General features: G+C 44.8%; 2 protein-coding genes across 2 annotated transcripts in view; one reads left to right on the top strand and one right to left on the bottom strand.

Moving 5' to 3' along the window:
- The window catches only part of LOC110955016 (teneurin-3), a 753086-nt gene that overhangs the window by 444132 nt on the left and 286450 nt on the right, over nucleotides 1-22504 (bottom strand). The gene's annotated exons all lie outside the window — the stretch shown is intronic.
- Nucleotides 5809-7521, top strand: LOC127533332 (translation initiation factor IF-2-like). Its single transcript, XM_051945997.1, has 3 exons — nucleotides 5809-6027; nucleotides 6225-6276; nucleotides 6377-7521. The coding sequence occupies exons 1-3, from the start codon at nucleotides 5809-5811 to the stop codon at nucleotides 7519-7521; spliced, it is 1416 nt and encodes a 471-aa protein (XP_051801957.1).

Raw genomic sequence — 22504 nt, 5'->3', positions numbered from 1 at the left:
TGTGCTCTACTCAGAAGCTCACCTTAAAAAGCACTTCTGTTGCTTTTGTTTGAGGTGACATAATGTGACATTTAATTGGTTTTGCAGAGGGGTGTAGTCACTATTCTTGTACAGTGAAATCTGGTTGTGGCTGCTGAGCTTTAATGGGATGAGGGGGGGGCATGTTAAGGTGGAGAAAAAGGAGGAGACAACACTACAGTCAGGAATAATGCCACTATCAAGTCAACTGACATGCCTAAGGGGTATTCTGGGAAACAAAAAACAAACAAAAAAAACAAACAAACAAATTGAACTCCAGTATTGTACGATTGAATTAGCATATAAAATGATAGATATGAATATTTCACATATATATCTAGCATGAGTAGACCAAAATTCTGCAAAATGTGAAAAAGGTCAACTACAATTGTGAAAAATAGCCCAAAAGAACATATCATTACAATTAAAGCCCACTGGCAATAAATCAACAATTAACTGAATTACAGAGCAGCTATACTATGCACTGTTACACACTGTTAAATCATCTTTTTTAATTATTACCTAATATAAAAGGCAATCATGGTTTTAGATGGCTGATTTGTTTGCTATATAGTTGTAGAATATTCTATTCCTGCAGGGTCAGCTTGTTACATAGCAGTCCTGACACAATGTGTCCCAGACCTTTCTGTGACCTCAGCTCTCCCTAATCTAATATTCACTCACTCCTCTTTTCCCCTTTTTGTGTCTCTCACCGTTCCCCCGTTTGCTCCCTCCCAACAGGTCTTTCATATTTCAGTAGGTTTTAGCAAGGATAAATTCTCTGAGGTTAAGTTGCTCCTTTTAAAGGTCTCCAAATGTACACTGTATGTCTGCATATGTTTTGGGCCAGCTCTGGGTGATGTCAATATTCTAACTGGTCAGTGCAGGAAATGTAATGTGTCATACTGTGACCCATTTGGATTTATTTTAATCCTTTTACTGCATTGTACTTTGTGGTTGCTAAAAATTTGATTCTTTGAAAAGTGAGCAGCATTAGTACAGCAATTAGAGAGGACATGGTATGAGAGAGTGCTAGCTAAGTAACAGCAGTCTAGCAACAGCATTTGGATGTAAGATGGGATGCTCCTTGGCCACTTTTATTTGTCTCGATTTGTCTGGTTTTTGTCATTGTCCTTCACTGTGATCTGTTATTTTTATTGTGGGTTGTAGCGTTTTTGTCAGATTTACATCTTTCTCGTTTGTCTTTTATGGGGTTCAGTCTATCCACCTCAGCATTTATTTCATTTCGTTTACTGGCCAGGTTTAATATACTGTGGTTCCAGAGTACAGTGTCTATAAGCTTTATTTGATTATCGTACCTCTTGTAGTTAGGCTTCCTTTCAAGTTTCAGATCTCACTTTTTGACATATTTTGGTCTGCAGTGGACTGGTGTGAAATATTTTTAGAAAGGCTGACCATTACAAAAAGAGGGACCAGAGGAAAGTATCAGAAACAAAAAGAAACATCAAGAAATTAAATGAATCAAAATAAGCCATCTGGCTTAATTAGAACAACAATATGCTCTTTCTCTTTAAATTACACCCACATACTCCAGTTACAAACTTGAACTCAAGCAAATATCTCAGTGCTAATAGCCCACTTTGTTAGGGCAATTAAAGTCGAACATTTCCACCAGTGGATTAAGTGTCTTTTTTTCCAGCTCTGCAAATTTAAATGTAACAAGCTTTGTTTCATTATGTTATTTTGTGTGTGTGTGTGTGTGTGTGTGTGTGTGTGTGTGTGTGTGTGTGTGTGTGTGTGTGTGTGTGTGTGTGTGTGTGTGTGTGTAGGAACACTACGGTTGCATTGACGTGTTGACATTTTTGTTGTTTCTATTTATGTGCTGACGACAACCTGACCTAAATCTTACTCTCTGATCGGGTCCCTGCGAGGCTTGTGCAAGTGTATTCTGGGAAAATAAAATCTCTCACCAGCTGACCCTGTCACACCTTTCTGTCACTCCTCAAGCAGTAAATTTGTATGGTGGTGTGTATGCCTGTGTGTGTCTTTCCCCAATGGTTATTCTGTCTTCCGTTTTCTTTTCTTGCTCTGTACTCTGTCTTTATTTAACAGCATACAGCCCATAGCGTGAGCTTTTTCAAGGCCAGCTCTGATACTTTGGTTAACAATATGAACAAGATGTAGCTTTGAAACATGTATTGTATTTCATTTTTAATTTTCTTACATTCTGTCTCGATTCAGTTTACTGTGCTGGTCTCTCTCTAACATACCATTTTCTAGTGACCTGAAAGGAACAGCAAAGAACTTTAGCTTTTTTTCTTCAGAGAGACCGCAGTTCATTTAGGAGTTTATTTAGTTGGTTTTGAAGCAAGGAACATGTAAACCTCCACCCAAAACTAAAGCATGAAAATGAAATGAAGAAAATGAATTCATGAAATCAGTAATATGTTCAACTGTTCAATACTTCTCCAGTCTGAAAAACAGTACAGAAAATCTCAGCAGTATCGCTGTACTTGAATTGAAGTTGGAAGATATAGTCTCTGTAGCTGAGGCAGAACAAGTTTGGACCACAGTAGTTCCCCCATCATGTTATGGCACTGACACAGCACATGTCCCAGACCTTCCCATGACCTCGTCTCTCCTTATCTAATATTTACTTACTCCTTCTGCATCTCCTTCCTCCTCTTTCCCATCTTTGTGTCTGCTTGCCGCCTCCCCTCCTCCCACCAGGTCTTTCATATTTCAGTAGGTTTTAGCAAGGATCAACTCTCTGAGGTTAAGTTGTTCCTTCCAAAGGTCTGTGTATGCGTGTGTGTGTGTTCTCAGTAGACCAATGTGTCCCAGAGGTTAAGCCGAGTGTTTCAGAAATCAGTAGGAGAGGTGTTTTTCTGCTGTACAGTCAGTGCATCGCATGTGTATTTTTTGTGTGTTTTTCCCATCAGCAAAGAGATTGTGAAGCATAAGAGCAGAAACAGTAAAAGACCTTTTTTAGGCTTTGGACATAAAAGTCAGGAGGCCATTTGGAGTCTTACCTACAATCTTTTTCTCTCTTGCTCTTCATTCACACACAGTCTCTTCCAATTTCAAATTAGTTTTTTGTGTGTGGTGTGTAAATTCATATGTGTTGCTAGGTTTTGTTACATTTGTAGATGCGTTCACACTTTCTTTTGGCCACAAGGGTCAGACTGTCAAAAAGTACGCAAGTGCATGGCATGAATGAATAAACCAATGATTGACTGAACAAAAAAGTTAGTGAATTGTGCTTCAAATAAGGAGAGTGGGCTATTCTTCTTTCTGTCTCGGGTGATTTAGGTGTTAAGAAAATGGAGGCAAAATATTAAATCAATTTTCTTTTGATTCTAGTTTTTCTTCTGCTATTATAGTTTGCCATAAACTGCTTCAATCTCTCTAAATAGCACAACACTCACGGAATAGATGGAAGTATTTCAGCAAAGCCTTGACATTTTCCTCTAATATTTTGAGTTAAGGAAAATCAATGTCAAATATGAAATTATAATGTTTACTCTAGATCAAGGAAGTAGAATCCATATTTTTAGATTTCAGTAATCATAGTCAAGCCTTTCACTACCAAGCTGATGTGATCTGGCCTAACCCCAGCATCTAATTAAATTTGATGGCCATTTTGCACCAAGGCTTTGTGTGACATTTCTAACCCACATGCTGTACAGTGCTGTTTAAGTTAAAGAGGACATGAAGGTAGGTACTTAGTTGGTGTGAGAGAAGAGGATGCAGAAGACAGGGTTAGATGGAGGCAATTGATTCGCTGTGGCGACCCCTGAAGGGAAAAGCCGAAAGGAAAAGAAGAAGATGCTGTACAGTGCTGAGCTTTTATCAGCACTTTGCAGTACCTTCAACTTGTGTAGTCATGCTTGTTGATTAAGAGGACACAAAATTATATGGGGTGAGAAATTTGAATTCTACAATCACTAAACAAAAACAACATTGTTGTTGCCCCATTTTTGACACACATACATTCAAATTCTGCAAGCCAAAACATATGTCAGTCGTAACATCTTTTGTGGTGCATAATTGTAACAAGAAAAGCACTCAGCGCAGTTGTCACACTCCGCCTGCTCCAGTGTTCTAGCTCATCAAGCGAACCACGAGCAGCTGTGCTGATGCACAGCTGACTCAAATTCTAATCAGCACAGCCGGCATGAGTTTCCAATCAGTGCGACATATAAGCCCGACCTCCCTCAGAACTCACTGCCGGTTCATTGCATCCTGTTCATGACAGACCACGCACTCCGTTTCTCCGTTCATCATCTCCTACACATCGCATCCTGGACTCTGTTCTCTCATTCGGACTACGTATCTGTTTCCTTATCATCAGCTCACCCCCTCCATCGCCTCTGTCGGTTCTCCGCCCTCATCCGCCCATCAGACACTGGACTGGACTTTTTGTGAGTCACCTTCCCCGCAATTTAGTTTAGTTTATGTTTAGCTTACCTTGGCCTTCTGGTCCGCCCTTGGTTTAGTTTAGTTTTTCCTCCCTGTTGCTTTCCTCCGGCTTTCGTTATTCAGTGTCTTCTGTTCATTATATTTTCTCATTAAATCATTCTTAACTTCACCACCCTGTCTATGCCTGCTGCTTGGGTTCACACGCCAGCTCGTGACAGAATGAACCGGCCACAATTGAACCCAGCAGGCTCTTGGTCAGATCCAATTTCCCCAACAACCATGTCCAGTTCCGAACTAGACTCTCCGTTCTGGGGGACCCGATTGGCGTTTAAACTCCCTCCCAAGAGGCAGCATTGACCCCGGAGGAGAGGCACTCCGCCCTCAGTTTTTTCCATTTCCTCTCAACAACTGTGTGATTTTTTTTTTGTTGGACCGAGCCCTTGGCTTGCCTCCCCCCAGTTTCTCTGCTAACAGTCAACCCAGGCCCATCTCCCCACCAGCTGCAGAACCAACTGCCAAGCAAGTTGGCAGCCGGAGGCGCAACGCCAGGAGGCGCAACGCCAGGAGGCGCAACACCAGGAGGCGCCGTTGCTCCCTGGATCTCAATTCAGCCCGTTCCCACACCAACCCTCCGTCTCCTGTCCACACAGGGGCCATTTTTCTGTCCTCTGCCTCCCAGAACCAGACCCAGACCCCGAACCAGCCCTCGGTCCTCCAGAACCGGTCCTCTGATTCCCGGAACCCAGCAGGCCAAAGTCTTTTTGGCCCTCCTTCACCTCCGAGACACTCGCTGCCGCCACTGCACAGACAAAGAGGATGGTCAAGTGTCTCGGAGCAATGGGGGCCGAAGCTCCTCCCGTGGCAATTACAGCCTTGCGGGCCACCCTCGCTGGCCTAAAGTCCTTTAGGGCTGCCTGGGCCGACCCAGATGAACACTAGGTACTCTCCCGAGATCCTGGGGTAGCGTATGAATTTCTTGAGGGGCTGGAGGTTGCCTCCTCTGTCCTGGAGAGGCTCGCCGCTCCCCACTTCATATTCATTAGCTCCCCAGATCACCAATAGGAGCCAAATTCCCCGCCATCCGCAGCACCCTCAGCGCAGAAGCCTGGTTGCCGTAGGTGCGGCGCCAGGAAGTGCTCCCCGAGCCCTGCTCCAGATGAGTTTTGCACCTCCGCAACTCCTGAGCAGATTGTCGCCTCGCAGGCTGAGGAGAGGCCCCGTGCCGCCTCACTCCTGTCTTCGGTTTCTGTGGGGCCCATTGCTCCGTCTTCGGTTCCTGTGGGGCCCATTGCCCCGTCTTTGGTTCCTGTGGGGCCCATTGCCCCGTCTTCGGTTCCTGTGAGGCCCATTGCCTCATCTTCTGTCCTTGAGGGGGCCATCGCCCCGTCTCCGGCCACTACGGGCCCAATGACCTTAAAGGAGCTAAAGGCCCCCGCTGCAGCTCTGAAGAAGCAACAGGCTCCCGCTGCAGCCTTCTGGCTTCTGGAGGCGTCCCACCTCCCCGGAGGCCTTGGCGAGGCGCCCCGCCTCCCCCGCGGCCTTGGTGAGGCGCCCTGCCTCCCCCGCGTCCTTGTCGAGGTGCCCCGCCTCCCTGGCAACCTCAAGGAGGTGTTTCGCTTCCTCCGCGTGATTGTCGCGATGTCCCGCCTCCCCTGAGTCCTTGATGAGGCATAGCGCCTCCTTGGTGGCTTTGAGGTGGCATAGCCCCTCCTCAGCCACCTTGTGGAGGCGTAACACCTCCCCTCAAACCCAGAAGAGGCTTAATGCCGTCCTTCCAGTCAATCCAGTCCCTTCAGTCCTTTCTGTCCCTCTTGTCCCTCCAGTTCTTTCAGTCCCCCCAGTCCTTCCAGTCCCTCTATCCCTCCAGTCCCTCCAGTCCTTTCTGTCCCTCCTGTCCTTTCTGTCCCTCCAGTCCCTCTTGTCCCTCCATTTCTTTCAGTCCCTCCGGTCCTTTTAGTCCCTCCTGTCCCATGAGGGGTCTCCAATCCCGAGTCCAGTCCCATCTCCAGTCCATCCCCCGGAGGCGCCCTCGGCTCCAGCTTCGCCCCCAGTGGGGCCACTGGTTCCGGCCCCGCCCCCGGAGGGGCTAACTGTTTCAGCTCCGCCCCCAGAGGGGCCACCGGTTCCGGCTCCACCCTCGAAGGGGCCACCGATTCCAGTTCCGCCCTCGGAGGGGCCACCGGTTCCAGTTCCGCCCCCGGAGGGGCCACCGGTTCCGGTTCCGCCCGTGGAGGGACCGCCAGTTCCGGCTCCACCCCCGGAGGGGCTGCCGATTCCGATTCCGCCCTTGGAGGGGCCGCCAATTCCAGTTCCGCCCTCGGAGGAGGCACCGGTTCCAGTTCCGCCCCCGGAGGGACCACCGGTTCCAGTTCCGCCCGTGGAGGGACCACCGGTTCCAGCTCCACCCCCGGGGGGCCGCCGATTCCAGCTCCACCCCCAGAGGGGTCCCACCATCACTTGCTTCCAGTCCGGCCACCCAACCCTCAGAGGGGTCCCACCGTCGCCAGTTTCCAGCCCGGCCACCGGCCCGACCCCCGGAGGGGTCCCACCGTCGCCGGTTCCCAGTCCGGACCCCGGAGCGGCCCCGTCGATTCAACTGCCGGTTCCCAGCCCGGCCTTCTGAGGATTCCCATCGGGCCAGTTGCCGGTTCCCAGCCCGGCCTCCAGAAGATCCCCGTCGGGTCTGCTGCCGGTTCCTGGCCCGGCCTCCAGAAGGTTCCCGCTGGGCCTGTTGCCAGTTCCCAGCCTGGCCTCTGGAGAGTTCCCATCGGGCCAGCTGCCAGTTCCCAGCCCGGACTTCAGAAGGCCCCAACCGTTGCAGCTGCCGGTTCCCAGTCCAGCCACCGGAGGACGTCCGTCGGCCTGACTCTCTGCTCCCGGGCCAGTCCCAGCCTGCCCTGCACCCGGGCCGTCCTCTGGAGCGGTCCGTCAGCCTGTCCGACTCCAGCCTGTCCTATCCCTGGACCGTCGTCCGATGTTGTCCCCCCCACCCACCCGATCCCAGCCCGCCCGTCCCTCGGGTCGCCCCTTGAACGGTTCCTTCTGCCAGATCCCTGCCAGTCCCGAAGTCACCCGCCGGTACCCCACCCGGTCCAGGGTGCGCCAGGAGGCGCACCTTGAGGGAGGGGTACTGTCACACTCCGCCTGCTCCAGTGTTCTGGCTCATCAAGCGAACCACGAGCGGCTGTGCTGATGCACAGCTGACTCAAATTCTAATCAGCACAGCCGGCATGAGTTTCCAATCAGTGCAACATATAAGCCCGACTTCCCTCAGAACTCACTGCTGGTTCATTGCATCCTGTTCATGCCAGAGCACGCACTAGTGATGGTGAAATTGAAGCTTCATGAAGCAATGTACCACTTTGACACATCTGCTTCAAGAATGACACATTGCTTCGAAGCATTTGACACAACCAGAAGAGTGACATCTGCTGGTCATGTGTCAGAACTGCATCTAAGTGGAAAAAACTGAAAAAGCCTCAGGACTGCTTGTCTCACACTGCTTTGTACTTGCAATAAATGTTTTAAAACGTTCTATATGTATGTTTGTGTGCATATATATGTAGTGTGTTTCTGTGAATGAATGTGTGTTGTGTATGAGTGAATCTATGCGTATGTATCTGTGTGTTATTTAATGTATGAAATGCAACTAGATGTATCTAAACTAAATTCTAACTAAATGTACACTCTCCCTAACTTCTCTCAAAATGGCAAATGGTAAATGCACTAGCGTGATCTCCTCCTCTCAAAAACCCACAATTTGAGGAGTGAATCAGACCTCTTTGCCTTTTAAGACCTGGAAAGATTGAAATGTTCAACCCCTTCAAAGTTCGCGCGAAGCACCACGACACGCGATGTGACGTAACGAGGCCTCGTTCTCAATAGTCACGTGATTGTGGGCATGCTGAAGCAGGGATCGAAACACCGTCTCAGAACACTTTCGCTTCAAAAGCTCGGCACTGTGTCGAGCAAACTAGCTTGAGCGTAACATCACTACCACACACTCCGTTTCTCCGTTCATCATCTCCTACACATCGCTTCCTGGATTCTGTTCTCTCATTCGGACTACGTACCTGTTTCCCTATCATCAGCTCACCCCCTCCATCGCCTCTGTCGGTTGTCCCCCCTCATCCGCCCATCAGACACTGGACTGGACGTTTTGTGAGTCACCTTCCCCGCAATTTAGTTTAGTTTATGTTTAGCTTACCTCGGCCTTCTGGTCCGCCCTTGGTTTAGTTTAGTTTTTCCTCCCCATTGCTTTCCTCCGGCTTTCGTTATTCAGTGTCTTCTGTTCATTATATTTTCTCATTAAATCGTTCTTAACTTCACCACCCTGTCTATGCCTGCTGCTTGGGTTCACACGCCAGCTCGTTACAGCAGTACTCCACTAAGGCTGCTCAGTTGACGTATCATTTCCGAAGGATGAAATCTTGAATAAAAAATCACCTTGTGCTGAGCACAGGCATGTATTATGCATGTGAACGTTATGTATTTATACCAAATCACATGTAAATTACTCTTATAAAGGTCTGTTGACCAGCCTTTTTTTTTGCTAGTGTGAAAATAACCGTTTGTTCCTGGCTTTTATTTTGTCACCGTTCCAGCAGTACAGGAAGTGTTTATCTAAGAAGCGGTTTCTTCACATGAGGAAGACACTGCCGAAAAGTTCAAAAATTCACATGAAGATGAAAGAAATTGGTCCCACGCTGTTGCTGTCTAGCAAAGGATGTGTATAAACTTATAAGCACTTAGCTGGAATAGGAACAAGCTCTTGTGGTGTTTGCTGTCCCGTGGGTCTTGAACTTCTGAATAATATGAGCCACTGTTGTCACAGGAACTTCAAGCTGTTTAGAGATGGTCTTATAGCCTTTACCTTTAAGATGTTTGTCTATAATTTTTTTTCGGATGTCCTGGGACAATTCTCTCCTTCGCTTTCTGTTGTCCATGTTCAGTGTGGTACACACCTTTTCACCAAACAGCAGGGTGACTACTTGTCTCCCTTTAAATAGGCAGACTGACTGATTATGAGTTTGGAAACACCTGTGATGTCAATTAAATGACACACCTGAGTTAATCATGTCACTCTGGTCAAATAGTTTTCAATCTTTTATAGAGGTACCATCATTTTTGTCCAGGCCTGTTTCATTAGTTTGTTTTTTTAAATAATTATGTTAATCAACAATTCAAAAGTAATGGCTGTTTTTGATTATTTAATTTTCAATAAATTTTTATTTATTGTTACTTTTGTGAGTTTCAAGTGATTTCAGTGAGAATTGTGGGTTTTTCCTTCTTTAACTGAGGGGTACCAACAATTTTGTCCACGTGTGTAAATTAATATGTTGACCTGATGTAACTGTAGATGAAAGAAGCACTCAGAGGTTTTTGGAATACCACTGCAAAGCCCCGACTTTAGAATTTGCATGTTGCCATGTTAATATTTTGAAACCAGTCTGTAATGAGCAAGTGATGAATCTGATATGAGAACATGAATTATGACTTTGATTTGATCCCTGCCTAAATATATCTTCATAATATACTGAAATGATACCACAGCAAACACCAACACGTCAGCAAAAGAAATGCAATAATAACTATCCCCTACCAAGAGGAAGCAATTCACTGGTTTCTAGCACAGAACCATGGCCTTGAACTTGAAGGTGCTTACTTTAATCCCAGCTGCTAAACATTCAACTATAAGCCACCCTAGTGCCCACTGAAGGTGGGCACTAGGTTCTGATGAAGCAAACAGTTCCACCACATCACCTTGAGATCATGTCCATAAATATCACAAATCGGATCAAAGTCCAATACCCACTTGAACCATGTTTGACTTTGTGCTCAGCTCTCACTTTAGTGTAAAAGGACCAGATGGTTCGGATAATGACCCCGGTATCCGCGATCCCCAACAAGGCCCCTCAGATGCCAAGGACGTAACCCTTTTCCAAATCCACAAAACACAGACTGGTCAAACTCCCATGCCCCCATCAACAGCTGTGCAAAGGTAAAGAGTTGGTCCACTGTTCCATGACCAGGACTCCTGGTCGTCTGCTCCTCTTGAATCCGAGGTTTGACTAATGTACTATTCACTCAGGATTAGTACTACCTGGGGACCTCTGGTAATTTGTGAGTTACCCCACGATGTCTGTGTTTCTCGTGGTGCATTCGCACGGGATAAGCGGAGTCTGTATTTTACTCGAATTTACTGACATTACAGCCTGGATATAATGTCAAATCTATGCAGGTCACAACATCCGCTGTTGTCATGTCCATCATAGACATATGATGTCCATGTGCAAAGTGTCCAGCCGCTACTCGCAAAAAAAATAAAATAAAAAAATACAGACACCGGTTGCGCAAATAAACATTAAAGACATTAAAAGCCTATGTTGTAACAACACTGTTGTTATAGGGTCATGTTAGGTTTAGACAGAAAAACCACTTGGTTAGGTTCACAGAAAGCTTGTGTTTAATATTAAAATTACCACTTTTAATTTGGTGTGTAGTTGTCATGGCAACAGTACACATGTCAAAGCAGCAACGTGACTTTTGAACAGCGGGCTGCACTGTCGGGATAACGGGCCATCAGGGCGTTTGTATTCAGCCTGTTGAAAGATATGCTTAACGCACGCTGCTACACATGTCATCCATCTCAATATCCTCCCAAATTTCCCTCTTCTTGTTGATTTAATTTCACTGTTTCTGCGAATGGTCTATAGGTCTGTTGTGTATCGGCCTACTCTTGCATTTGCACCTAAAATGGTGTCAGTAATTCCCACCGCAGCTCCCACAATTCAACCGAGAAAGATATAGAAAAACAAACAAATAAAATACCCACCAATCACCGAGATGCAGAGTCGCACGGAACTAGTATTATCCCAGGACGCCGGTGTTCGGTGAAATATAGTAGTTGTTTGCGGGGGAATTATTACTTTACAAATTACTGACATGGCGCATTCGCACGGGATTAAGATCACCAACCTTCTCCGCTTCTTCTTGTACTTCTTCTTTTCCTTTCGGCTTTTCCCTTCAGGGGTCACCACAGTGAATCAATTGCCTCCATCTAACCCTGTCTGCTGCATCCTCTTCTCTCACAATAACTACCTTCATGTCCTCTTTAACCACATCCATAAACCTCCTCTTTGGTCTTCCTCTAGGCCTCCTGCCTGGCAGTGGGAAACTCAGCATCCTTCTACAAATATATTCACTCTCTCTCCTCTGGACATGTCCAAACCATCTCAGTCTGGCCTCTCTGACTTTATCTCCAAAGCCTCTAACATGTGCTGTCCCTCTGATGTACTCATTCCTGATCCTATCCATCCTGGTCACTCCCAAAGAGAACCTCAGCATCTTCAGTTGTGCTACCTCCAGCTCTGCCTCCTGTCTTTTCCTCAGGAACACTTTCTCCAGACCAAACAACATGGCTGGTCTCACCACAGTTTTGTAAACCTTTCCTTTCATTTTAGCTGAAACTCTTCTATCACACATCACACCTGACACTTTTCTCCAGCCGTTCCAGCCTGCCTGTACATGCTTCTTCACCTCTTTTCCACACTCTCCATTGCTCTGTACTGTTGACCTTAAGTACTTAAAATCCTCCACCTTCTTGATCTCTTCTCCCTGTAACCTCATTCTTCCACTTGGGTCCCTCTCATTCACACACAGATACTCCGTCTTACTGCGGCTAACCTTCATTCCTCTCCTTTCCAGGGTAAACCTCCATGCTTCTAGCTTCTCCTCCACCTGTTCCCTGCTCTCAATACAGATCACAATGTCATCTGCAAACATCATAGTCCATGGAGACTCCTGTCTAACCTCGTCTGTCATCCTGTCCATCACCATAGCAAACAAGAAGGGGCTCAGAGCTGATCCCTGATGTAGTCCCACCTCCACCTTGAACTCCTCTGTTACTCCTACAGCACACCTCACCACTGTCTTACAGCCCTCATACATGTCCTGCACCACTCTAACATACTTCTCTGCCACTCCAGACTTCCTCATACAAAACCACAGTTCCTCTCTGGGCACCCTGTCATACGCTTTTTCAGATCTACAAAGACACAATGCAGCTCCTTCTGACCTTCTCTTTACTTCTCTATCAACATCCTCAAAGCAAATATTGCATCTGTTGTACTCTTTCTTGGCATGAAACCATACTGCTGCTCACAGATGTTCACCTCTGTCCTTAGTCTAGCTTCAACTACTCTTTCCCATAGCTTCATCGTGTGGCTCATCAGCTTTATTCCTCTCTAGTTGCCACAACTCTGCACATCTCCCTTGTTCTTAAAGATGGGCACCAGCACACTTCTCCTCCATTCCTTGGGCATCTTCTCACTATCTAAGATCCTGTTGAACAACCCAGTCAGAAACTCTACTGCTACCTCTCCGAGACACTTCCATACCTCCACAGGTATATCATCAGGACCAAGTGCCTTTCCACTCTCCATCCTCTTCAATGCCCTCCTCACTTTATCCTTACTAATCTTTGCTACTTCTTGGTCCACAACACTCACCTCTTCTCCTCTTCGTTCCCTCTCATTTTCCTCATTCATCAACTCTTCAAAGTACTCTTTCCATCTTCCCATCACACTATTGGCACCTGTCAACACACTTCCATCCTTATCCTTTATCACCCTAACCTGCTGCACGTCCTTCCCATCTCTGTCTCTCTGCCTTCCCAACCTATACAGGTCAGTCTCTCCCTCCTTACTGTCCAACCAAGCATACAAGTCATCGTAAACCCCTTGTTTGGCCTTTGCCACCTCTACTTTCACCTTACGCTGTATCTCCCTGTACTCCTGTCTACTCTCTTCAGTCCTCTCAGTGTCCCACTTCATCTTAGCTAGCCTCTTTCTCTGGATCCACTCCTGCACCTCCTCATTCCACCACCAAGTCTCCTTATCTCCTTTCCTTCCAGATGACACACCAAGTACTCTCTGACCTGTCTCCCTGATCACATTTGTTGTAGTTGTCCAGTCATCGTGAAGCACCTCCTGACCATCCAAAGCCTGCCTCAACTCTTTCCTGAAAGTCATACAACACTCTTCCTTTTTCAGCTTCCACCATTTGGTCCTCGGCTCTGCCTTTGCCCTCTTCATCTTCTTCACCACCAGGGTCATCCTACACACCACCATCCTATGCTGTCTGGCTACACTCTCACCTACCACTACTTTGCAGTCACTGATCTCCTTCAGATTACACCGTCTACACAAGATGTAGTCTACCTGTGTGCTCCTATCTCCACTCTTATAGGTCACCCTATGTTCCTGCCTCTTCTGGAAGAAAGTATTCACTACAGCCATTTCCATCCTTTTTGCAAAGTCAACCACTATCTGTCCTTCTGCATTGCTCTCCTGGATACCAAACCTGCCCATGACCTCATCATCTCTGTTTCCTGCACCAACATGTCCATTGATGTCTGCACCAATGACAACTCTCTCACTTCTAGGGATGCTCTGCAGAACTTCATCAAAGTCCAACCAGAATTTCTGCTTCTCATCCAGCTCACATCCTACCTGTAGAGCATACCCACTAACAACATTGAACATCACACCTTCGATTTCTAGCTTCAGGCTCATCACTCGATCTGACACTCTTTTTTACCTCCAGGACATTCCTAACAAGCTCCTCTTTCAAGATAACTCCTACTCCATTTCTCTTCCTATCTACACCATGATAGAACAACTTGAACCCAGCTCCTAAACTTCTCACTTTACTACCTTTCCACCTGGTCTTCTGGACACACAGTATGCCCACCTTCCTCCTCTGCATCATGTCAACCAGCTCTCTACCTTTTCCTGTCATAGTTCCAACATTCAAAGTCCCTACTCTCAGTCCGAGACTCTTGGTGTTCCTCTTCTCTCTCTTCGTACGAACACACCTTCCTCCCCTCCTTCTTCGACCAACAGTAGTCCATTTTCCACCGGCACCCTGTAGGTCGACAGCACCGATGGCGGTCGTTGTTAACCCGGGCCTCGATCGATCCGGTATGGAAGTCATACATTTGATTTGCATGTTTGATTTGGCAAAAGTTTTACGTCGGATGCCCTTCCTGCCACAACCCTCTGTATTTATCTGGGCTTGGGACCGGCACAATAAGACACTGGCTTGTGTCCCCTTGCGGCTACATCTGTCCCCTTGCGGCTACATCTGTCCCCTTGCAGCTACAAATCACCAGAGGTCCCCAGGTAATACTAGTCCTGTGCGAATAGGGCTTAAGCTTCCCTTCCAGCACCCTGGAGTAAACTCTTCCGTGAAGGCCAAGAAGTGTGATATCTCAGCACCTGAAGCACACCCTCCAGTCCTCATTTTTAAAAATGGAAACAACCAACCCAGTCTGCCACTCCACAGGCACCGTCCCTGTGTTCACATCACACTAGAGAGGGATGTCAGCCATTACAGCCCAACAATATCCAGAGCCTCGAGCATCATAGAGTGAATCTCCTCCGCAAGGGGCACCTTGCCACTAAGATATTTCTCTGTTTCCTCAGCAACCTCTGCCACAGATATGGTTGAGACTTCTGTTGATTCTTTAGGCTCTGCCTCCTCAATAGAGGATGTGTTAACTGGGTTGAGGAGTTTCTCGATGTGCTCTTTCACTGCCCAACAATTTTCCCAGTCCAGGTCAGCAGTTACCCCTCCTGGCTGAATGTAGGCCTTGGCCAGACTCTGCCTCCTCTTCCTAAGGTGTTTCACGGTTTGCTAGAACCTCCTTGAGGCCAACTGAAAGTCCTTCTCTATAACCTCCCCAAACTCCTCCCTGGTACCAGAGCATTTCATGTTCTACATCTAATGCTTGAACATGATGTTTGTTATAATCAATTAATCACAAGCACAAAAGTCAAAAAGTAGAACAGCCGTTCAGGTTAGGCATGCAGTTTTCGTTATTTATTTAACCTTTACTTTACCAGGTAAGTTAGTGGACAACTGGTTCTCATTTACAATAACGACTGTTCCTTTAAAGCAACCCTTTCAGGTCTTTCCATCAATGTCCACATTGGCATAGAAGTCTCCCAGGAGGACAAGGAGGCTCGGCCTGAAACCCCTTCCAGCACACCACCCAAAGACTCCAAGAAGGCTGATCACTCTGAACTGCTATTTGGTGAGCAGAGACAACAATCAGAATTGTTTCCTCTGCAACACACAGTCACAGAGAGGCAACCTTGGTTGTACATATTGTCATTTAGGTTCTGTGATCACTCTTAGTCTGGTCCCTCCCCTATGACCAATTTGCCTTAGGGGACTGTACTAGGGGCTATTGAACCTGACAGCATGGGACCATACAAATCCCTCTACCACGAGAAAGTGGCCATTTTTCAGAAGAGTAAAAATGAAATAAGATTAAGAAAATATAATAAACTCATGCTCAGCTGTGCAGTTTATGACGACCCCAGTCACTTTTAATTGATAAGACAGTGAGAGTAACAACTGTATCAGCAAATAACCAAAACAACAACTATCCATCCATCCATCCATCCATCCATCCATCCATCCATCCATCCATCCAGTTTCTTCTGCTTATGTGGGGTCAGATCACAGAGGCAGCAGGTGAGACATGTGTTTGTATTAAAGTGACAGCTCCCTGTAGTGCGACTTTTATTCATGATGGGGGCAACGGATGAAGTCAGGTGACTTTTTACTCAAACCACAAAGTCCACATAGGAAAAAGGGCAGTCCTCACATCTCTCAGCAAATTAGAGCTGAAACAGTAGTGTCTCAGCTAATAGTCATCATTGCTTCTTTTTCCCACAACTGTTATGGAACAGTTATATTTACAATTATATTAACTGCTTTTAATATAATTACCACAATGACAGGTACCAAGTACACTATTAACTTTTATCAAAATATGCATTTTAATGTAAACCATAATCATTGCTGATCAAGATATTTTGTATCTAAACTTTTACCACAGCATTGTCCCTTCAGAACATCGTGATTTATTGTTCACAGTGAATTTTCCTGAATTTGAAGCTTATTTTTTTCATATCTCGTGTTGCCAGTAAGTTCATATGGATCATTATCACAGGGTAGGGACAAATCACCTATGTGGTCATTATGGTTGGAGCACTTATTCATTCAGTAGATGTTCACTAGAAACAGCAAAATCATCTCTTAAAGATCTGATAGTACCTTATTATTCAAGTAGAACTCTTCGCTCTCAAGCTGCAGGCTTACTTGTTGTTCCTAGAATTTCTAAAAGTAGAATGGGAGGCAGAGCCTTCAGTTATCAGGCGCCTCTCCTGTGGAACCTGCTCCTAGTTTGGGTTCGGGAGGCAGACACCCTCTCTATTTTTAAGACCAGGCTTAAAATGTTCCTTTTTGACAAATCTTATAGTTGGGGCTGACTGGGTGACCCACAGGGGTTCGGCTTGTGTCTTCATTGCACAGCTGACTCCCTCTTGGACGTCCCTTCGTTCTGCCTCTAGTCATGCTGCTATAGGCCTATAGGCTGCTGGGGGACTTTTCTTGACGCACTGAGCCCTTCTCTATCTACCTTTACATTTAATATGTATACCGTTATTGCAGTACATTCACTCTGTTTCCCCCTGTGCTATTTCTCCGAGTGTCCCTGGTCCCAGAGCTGGATGCTTCAGATCTGCGGTTGATGTTCCACCAGCTGGTCTCGTCTCCATCATGTCCACTGTGGGATGCTGCTGCTGACCTTCCTCCAGCCCTCTGCTTCCAACTCCCTTTTTCCACCAGTCAACTCTGCATTGCCTTCACTATACTGTTATGCTAACTTACATACTGTTTGAATTTTACTGCTAGTTATATATGGAGTATGTTTAATGTCAGAGCCGTACTTCATAAGAGTAAATTATGAGTCAGTTTTCAATGTTAGCTTATACTTTGTCTGTGTCACATATCCTGTCATGCATGTATCCAAATGTGTGTTGTGTTTTCCTTGCTTTCCCACCCCTCCCTCTTCTCCCATCCCTCCCCCTTGCCCTCTTCTGTCCTTCTCAACCCGCCCGGCCAGCAGGCAGATGGGTCCCCCCTATATAGAGCCGGGTTCTGCTCGAGGTTTCTTCCCTGTTAAAAGGGTGTTTTTCCTTGCCACTGTCGCCTTTGGGCTTGCTCTGGGGGTCAGGCATTTGGGTTCTGTAAAGCGTCTTGAGACGAGTTGACTGTAATTGACGCTATATAAATAAAATTGAATTGAATTGAATTGAAAACCAAAAATATTAACCAAATCGCGTATCTGCATGAAAAGCCAAGGAATGATGATTTACATTATCTCACTAAGTTAGCTGGTACACATATACATACAGCCCTTTGACCTGACACTCCATGTGCTTGTCATCATTGCAATAACATCATCTGCCTAACAAATGGGTCTGTTTGAGAAGAAGAAACAATGCATGAGAGCATCTTTCATATGGTTACTATGTAAATTGTGTTCCAGCTAATGATGAAAACCACAAATGCATTATAATCTAACTATTCACAGTAGTTACAGGCCTTGCATGCAAATTTTCACATAATAGTCTACTTATATATTTGCATACACACACATCATGCAGGGACATATCAGGAATATTCATGCAATAACACTGTATGTGAATGTGAAGGTAAAACAAATGAAGTGTTCATTTGCAAAAACAGATAACTCCATTTTGATAAATTTTCAGAAAACTTTTTATTGTTTACTTGAGATAATATCAAACTGAAGTTGACTGGATTTGACTCAGGAGAAAGATACATGACAAAATAGAGCAAAAATAAATTATTAGTGTTATTATTATTATCTCAGGTAAACAATAAAAAAAATGAGTTTTCTGAAAATTTATAAAACGGAGTTATCTGTTTTTGAAAATCAACTCTTCAAATATTCAGATTTGCATGACTTACTTTGATTAAATGTTGATACTTATGTATTTTTTAAAAACTGTATTTGTGTTCTCAAAATGCTGTTCTCTATTAAGCAACATTAAAGTATAGGTGGGGCATTTTTTTTATCATGGCCCACTTAACATATTATTCTGCTGGAAAATCTAATAATGAGCAAATGAACTACTATCAGAGCCGTAGCTTTGCAAGGTGCTGAATCTTTCAGCATTAGCAGTTTTGCATTCTAAAAGTGGCATCATATTCTGTAGTACCTATTTTATGCTTTCATCTTTTTAAATTTTTGTGCAGTTCACAACAAGTCCTCCAATTCATACGACCGCATTGGTCGTTTGCACCGTGCACCGGAATACGACCTATGCGGTCGTATGAACGTTTGCGCCCCTACGGGGAAAATGAGCGCATTACGGGATTTAATTCGCGAAACGGCTTTTCCGTCGCAAAATGGCTTTTTTCTCACTTTCCCAACACGTTTTTAGGGTTATGGTTAAGGTTAGGGTTAGGGATTGGGACAGGGATAGTGTTAGATAAAAGTTTGTTCATGTTGACGTTTCACCTGTGAATCCAGAGTGTCGATATTTACTCAACCGCCAGAGGTCGCATACATCAAAACGTGACACTGGGTCGTACTACGGGCATGTACAGACGACCTATGTGGTCGTTTTTTGTTTGAGGACAGGCTGGCAGTTCACCACATCATTAACATCAAAGCTCACAAAGATACAACTTCTAGCTCAGTGTTCCAAGTGTCCAGAGTTCTTGTGTCAAAAATCTAATAATGTTAGTAGGCACCATTCACTCCATTTCCATCCTTTTACTAGACTTTTTTTTGTCAGTTTTCCATTTCCTCATCACCATTCTTCCTTGTCTTCCCTCCCTCTCTTTCATATTGGTAGTCTACCCTGTCTGTCAATGTACTGTATCGTTCTGAAGCTTAAAAATCATCTTCCAGTTTCCTTTCTTTCTCTCTATGTGTGTTGCTCACTCACTCACTCACTCACTCACGCACACACTTCTTGTACTTGGTGACATCAGCCCCTCATCATCAATTTTAATGACCATCAATATGCCATAATACACCAGAGCATCCATGCACACACACACGCACACACACTCATCGACAGCAACAGGCGCCACAGATCCTGGAGAGCAATTATAGCCTGCACTTTGTTTATTATCTTTTACGAGAGGCAAGGGACTGTCTGTGCATATGTGTGTATGTGTGAGTGTGTATGTCATTTTGATAAGATCAGCAGTGTGTTTCTATTATCTTAGCGCACACTGGTACCTCCTCTTGTCCTGTTTGACACTACTATTAAAGAAACCAGGAAACAAACTGAGAGTGACTAAAGGGGTAGGGGTGAGTGGGCGTCTCCTAAAATTTTGGGTGCAAATGGGATGGGATATGTTGTTTTGTGTGTTTGTATATAATAGACTAAAAGATATCTAATTCAATTAAGACCAATATATAAGACTAATAGTCGTCCTTTGTGCAAAATCTGATAATGTCCGCTAATGGTGGGTCCTCCCTTATTATTGCGTTGTTTATTATTGTACTGCTTGATTATTGAATAGATAAGGAAACTGAGCCCAGATTGCAAAACCAGAAGTTTCAGTCATGGAGAAACTCATACTGCACAATCTGAGTTATTGCACATCTACAATGTACATGAGAGCAGAAACAGACTGTTTATTATAAATGTATTTTTTTCAATTTTAGATACAAGAGTGCACAAGTCAGTCATACAATTAATCAGACACCTTGCGTAACCACATAAATTACCTGTTTGAAATTGAAGAAAGCAAGCTAACATTGTCGAAAACTAGCTATAAATAGATAACACCAATGACCTATAGAGTATGTCCTCTAAACTCTAGACTAAGTGCATCTATAGAGAACATGCAATGTAGAGCGAATATTGGATGTATTTCTGTGGGTACTTGGGTTTCCTAAAAAGCCACCTTGCAGATCAGCCAACTAACCCCCTTTTCAGTTAGTCAGATGGTGCAGATGACATGAATAGGTGGATGGTCACGGTAGGGAGATTAACTGGTCAGAAACTGGCATGGAGACCTCATTTTGTGCCATTAGTCTAATGTTTTTCTTAAAAATGTGTGTTGACTTTCTTAAGACATCTCCCTACTTGAGGTAAAGTAGACAACTGCTACATTAACTCTCATCAGTACACCTGGGTTCTGCATGGACCCCAGGTGTATATAACTTGTCATATTGTTTTATTTACAAGTTGGATTTTTCAGTCCCTTTAGGTAGCTCTCACCCACATAGTTGCCATCACATACAGCAACGCTTATTTGACTGCAACCAGGTTCGTGGTGTACATATAAAGAAAATCATTTTGGGTCCATGTGGACCGCAGCCAGACCCCAGGCGGACCGTGCATCTTTTATTTATAGATGTTTACGTTAGGTTGCTCTTGTGATGACTGCTTCAGTTGCATTGTGTTTCATTTCAGTTTTCATTGTTTCTTTCATATTTTTAACTATAGACAACACACGTTTTAGGAAAATATATACTGAGAGGATATGGACAGGTACAGAAATGTGAAATAGATGAAATACTGCCGTGGTCCAGCTGGACCTCAAGTGGACGGATTAATAGGTTTTGCCACATGTACTAATGAGGGTTAAGCTTACTGGCAAATGAAGTTCAAGTTAAAAAATGAAAAAAAAAAAAAAAAAAACAAGATCCCATGCCACCTGTGCTGTGCATGAACACAAACACACACAGGAAATGCTCAAATGGTGCTGTGCAAATCAGTTTCAACCACTTTCTTTATGATTTACTGGGACGTAGCTGTGTAGGAACACTGGATGTTTTTCCTTTAACACAGAATTCAAAGCTAGCAGACAGTGAAGAGATCGACATTGAATTTGACAGGAGATGTACTTAACTTTAATGTAGTAATTCACAAGACTGGCCAATACATGCTAATTCATTGAAATTAATATTTTTTCCTCCTTTGGAGGCAGCCAAACACCACCTTACAAAATTAGATGCTGATCCACAGAAGCACTTAGGCAAAGCTTTTATTGTCCTCAGCTGCCGCATTCAGTGGAGGGATGCCAGCACAGATCAGATCTTGTTTTACGTTATGTACAGTCTGTCAAATGATGTCATTCAAAGTCCTTAAATTGTTTTCAACTTAAATATAGTCCTTTGTAGGAAGAAGTATTTTGCCTGTAACTGATGTACGTACATGCATGTGCGCCTATTGCAACCCCGAAACCACAGAGCTTCACAAATCCCAATTTAACCCCTGATTTCGAGATATTCCCCATCTTTTCTTTTCTCCATTTTGCTCTTCTCATCTCGATTTTCTCCTGCAAACCTCCCTCCTGCTCTGGTTCTGCCTCACCTCAGCATCCACCTGCTTTCATCACCATGGCTACTGCACAGCCAGTGTTTTATGTTGTCATGGTGACTGGGGTCGAGGCTTGGGCCATATTTAACTAGGTGCAGATAGCATAGTCCTCTGATAATTGTCAAGGTACTGCTAAAAAAAAAGCTTTATACAGATGTCCATCTCTCTCTCTCTCTCTCTCTCTATATATATATATATATATATATGTGTGTGTGTGTACACTGCTAAAAAAAATTAAAGGAACACTTTCAAAATACATCATATTTCAATACAGGGGAAAACAAACTGGATATTAGCATTGATATGGACTGGATAATGTGTTAGGAATGAAAAGTGCCACATTGTTTGATGGGAATGAAAATTATCAACCCCCCAGGAGGGCTAAATTCAAGAACCCCAAAATCAAAGTGAAAAACTGATGTGGCAGGCTAGTCCATCTTGCTGAAATTCCTCGGCAGCAACTCAAAATGGTATTCAGTAGTTTGTATGGCCTCCATGTGCTTGTATGCATGACTGATGATGCCGGGACAAGCTCTGAATGAGACGACAGATGGTGTCCTGGGGTATCTCCTCCCAAAACTGGACCAGGGCATCACTGAGCTCCTAGACAGTCTGAGGAGCAACCTGATGGTATCGGATGGAACAAAACATAATGTTCCAAAGGTGTTCTATTGGATTCAGGTCAGGTGAGCGTGGGGGGCAGCTAATGGTATCAGTCCCTTCATCCTCCAGGAACTGCATAAGTTCTCTTACCACATAAGACTGGGCATTGTCGTGCACCAGAAGGAATCCAGGACCACTGCACCAATGTAGGGTCTGACAATGGGTCAAAAGATTTCATCCTGATACCTAAAGGCAGTCAAAATGCCATT

This window comes from Acanthochromis polyacanthus, chromosome 3, assembly GCF_021347895.1.
Source record: "Acanthochromis polyacanthus isolate Apoly-LR-REF ecotype Palm Island chromosome 3, KAUST_Apoly_ChrSc, whole genome shotgun sequence".
Taxonomy (NCBI): Eukaryota; Metazoa; Chordata; class Actinopteri; family Pomacentridae; genus Acanthochromis; species Acanthochromis polyacanthus.
Note: the sequence above shows the minus strand (reverse complement) of the source record. Positions and strands in the feature narration are given on the sequence as shown.

What these genes read in the sequence shown, in the direction of transcription:
- LOC127533332 (XM_051945997.1), top strand. Translation starts at nt 5,809, where the DNA reads ATGACCTTAAAGGAGCTAAAGGCCCCCGCTGCAGCTCTGAAGAAGCAA. An exon ending in AGGTGTTTCGCTTCCTCCGC is followed by an intron (nt 6,028 to 6,224) that starts GTGATTGTCGCG and finishes TTGTCCCTCCAG; the next exon opens with TTCTTTCAGTCCCCCCAGTC. An exon ending in CTATCCCTCCAGTCCCTCCA is followed by an intron (nt 6,277 to 6,376) that starts GTCCTTTCTGTC and finishes CTGTCCCATGAG; the next exon opens with GGGTCTCCAATCCCGAGTCC.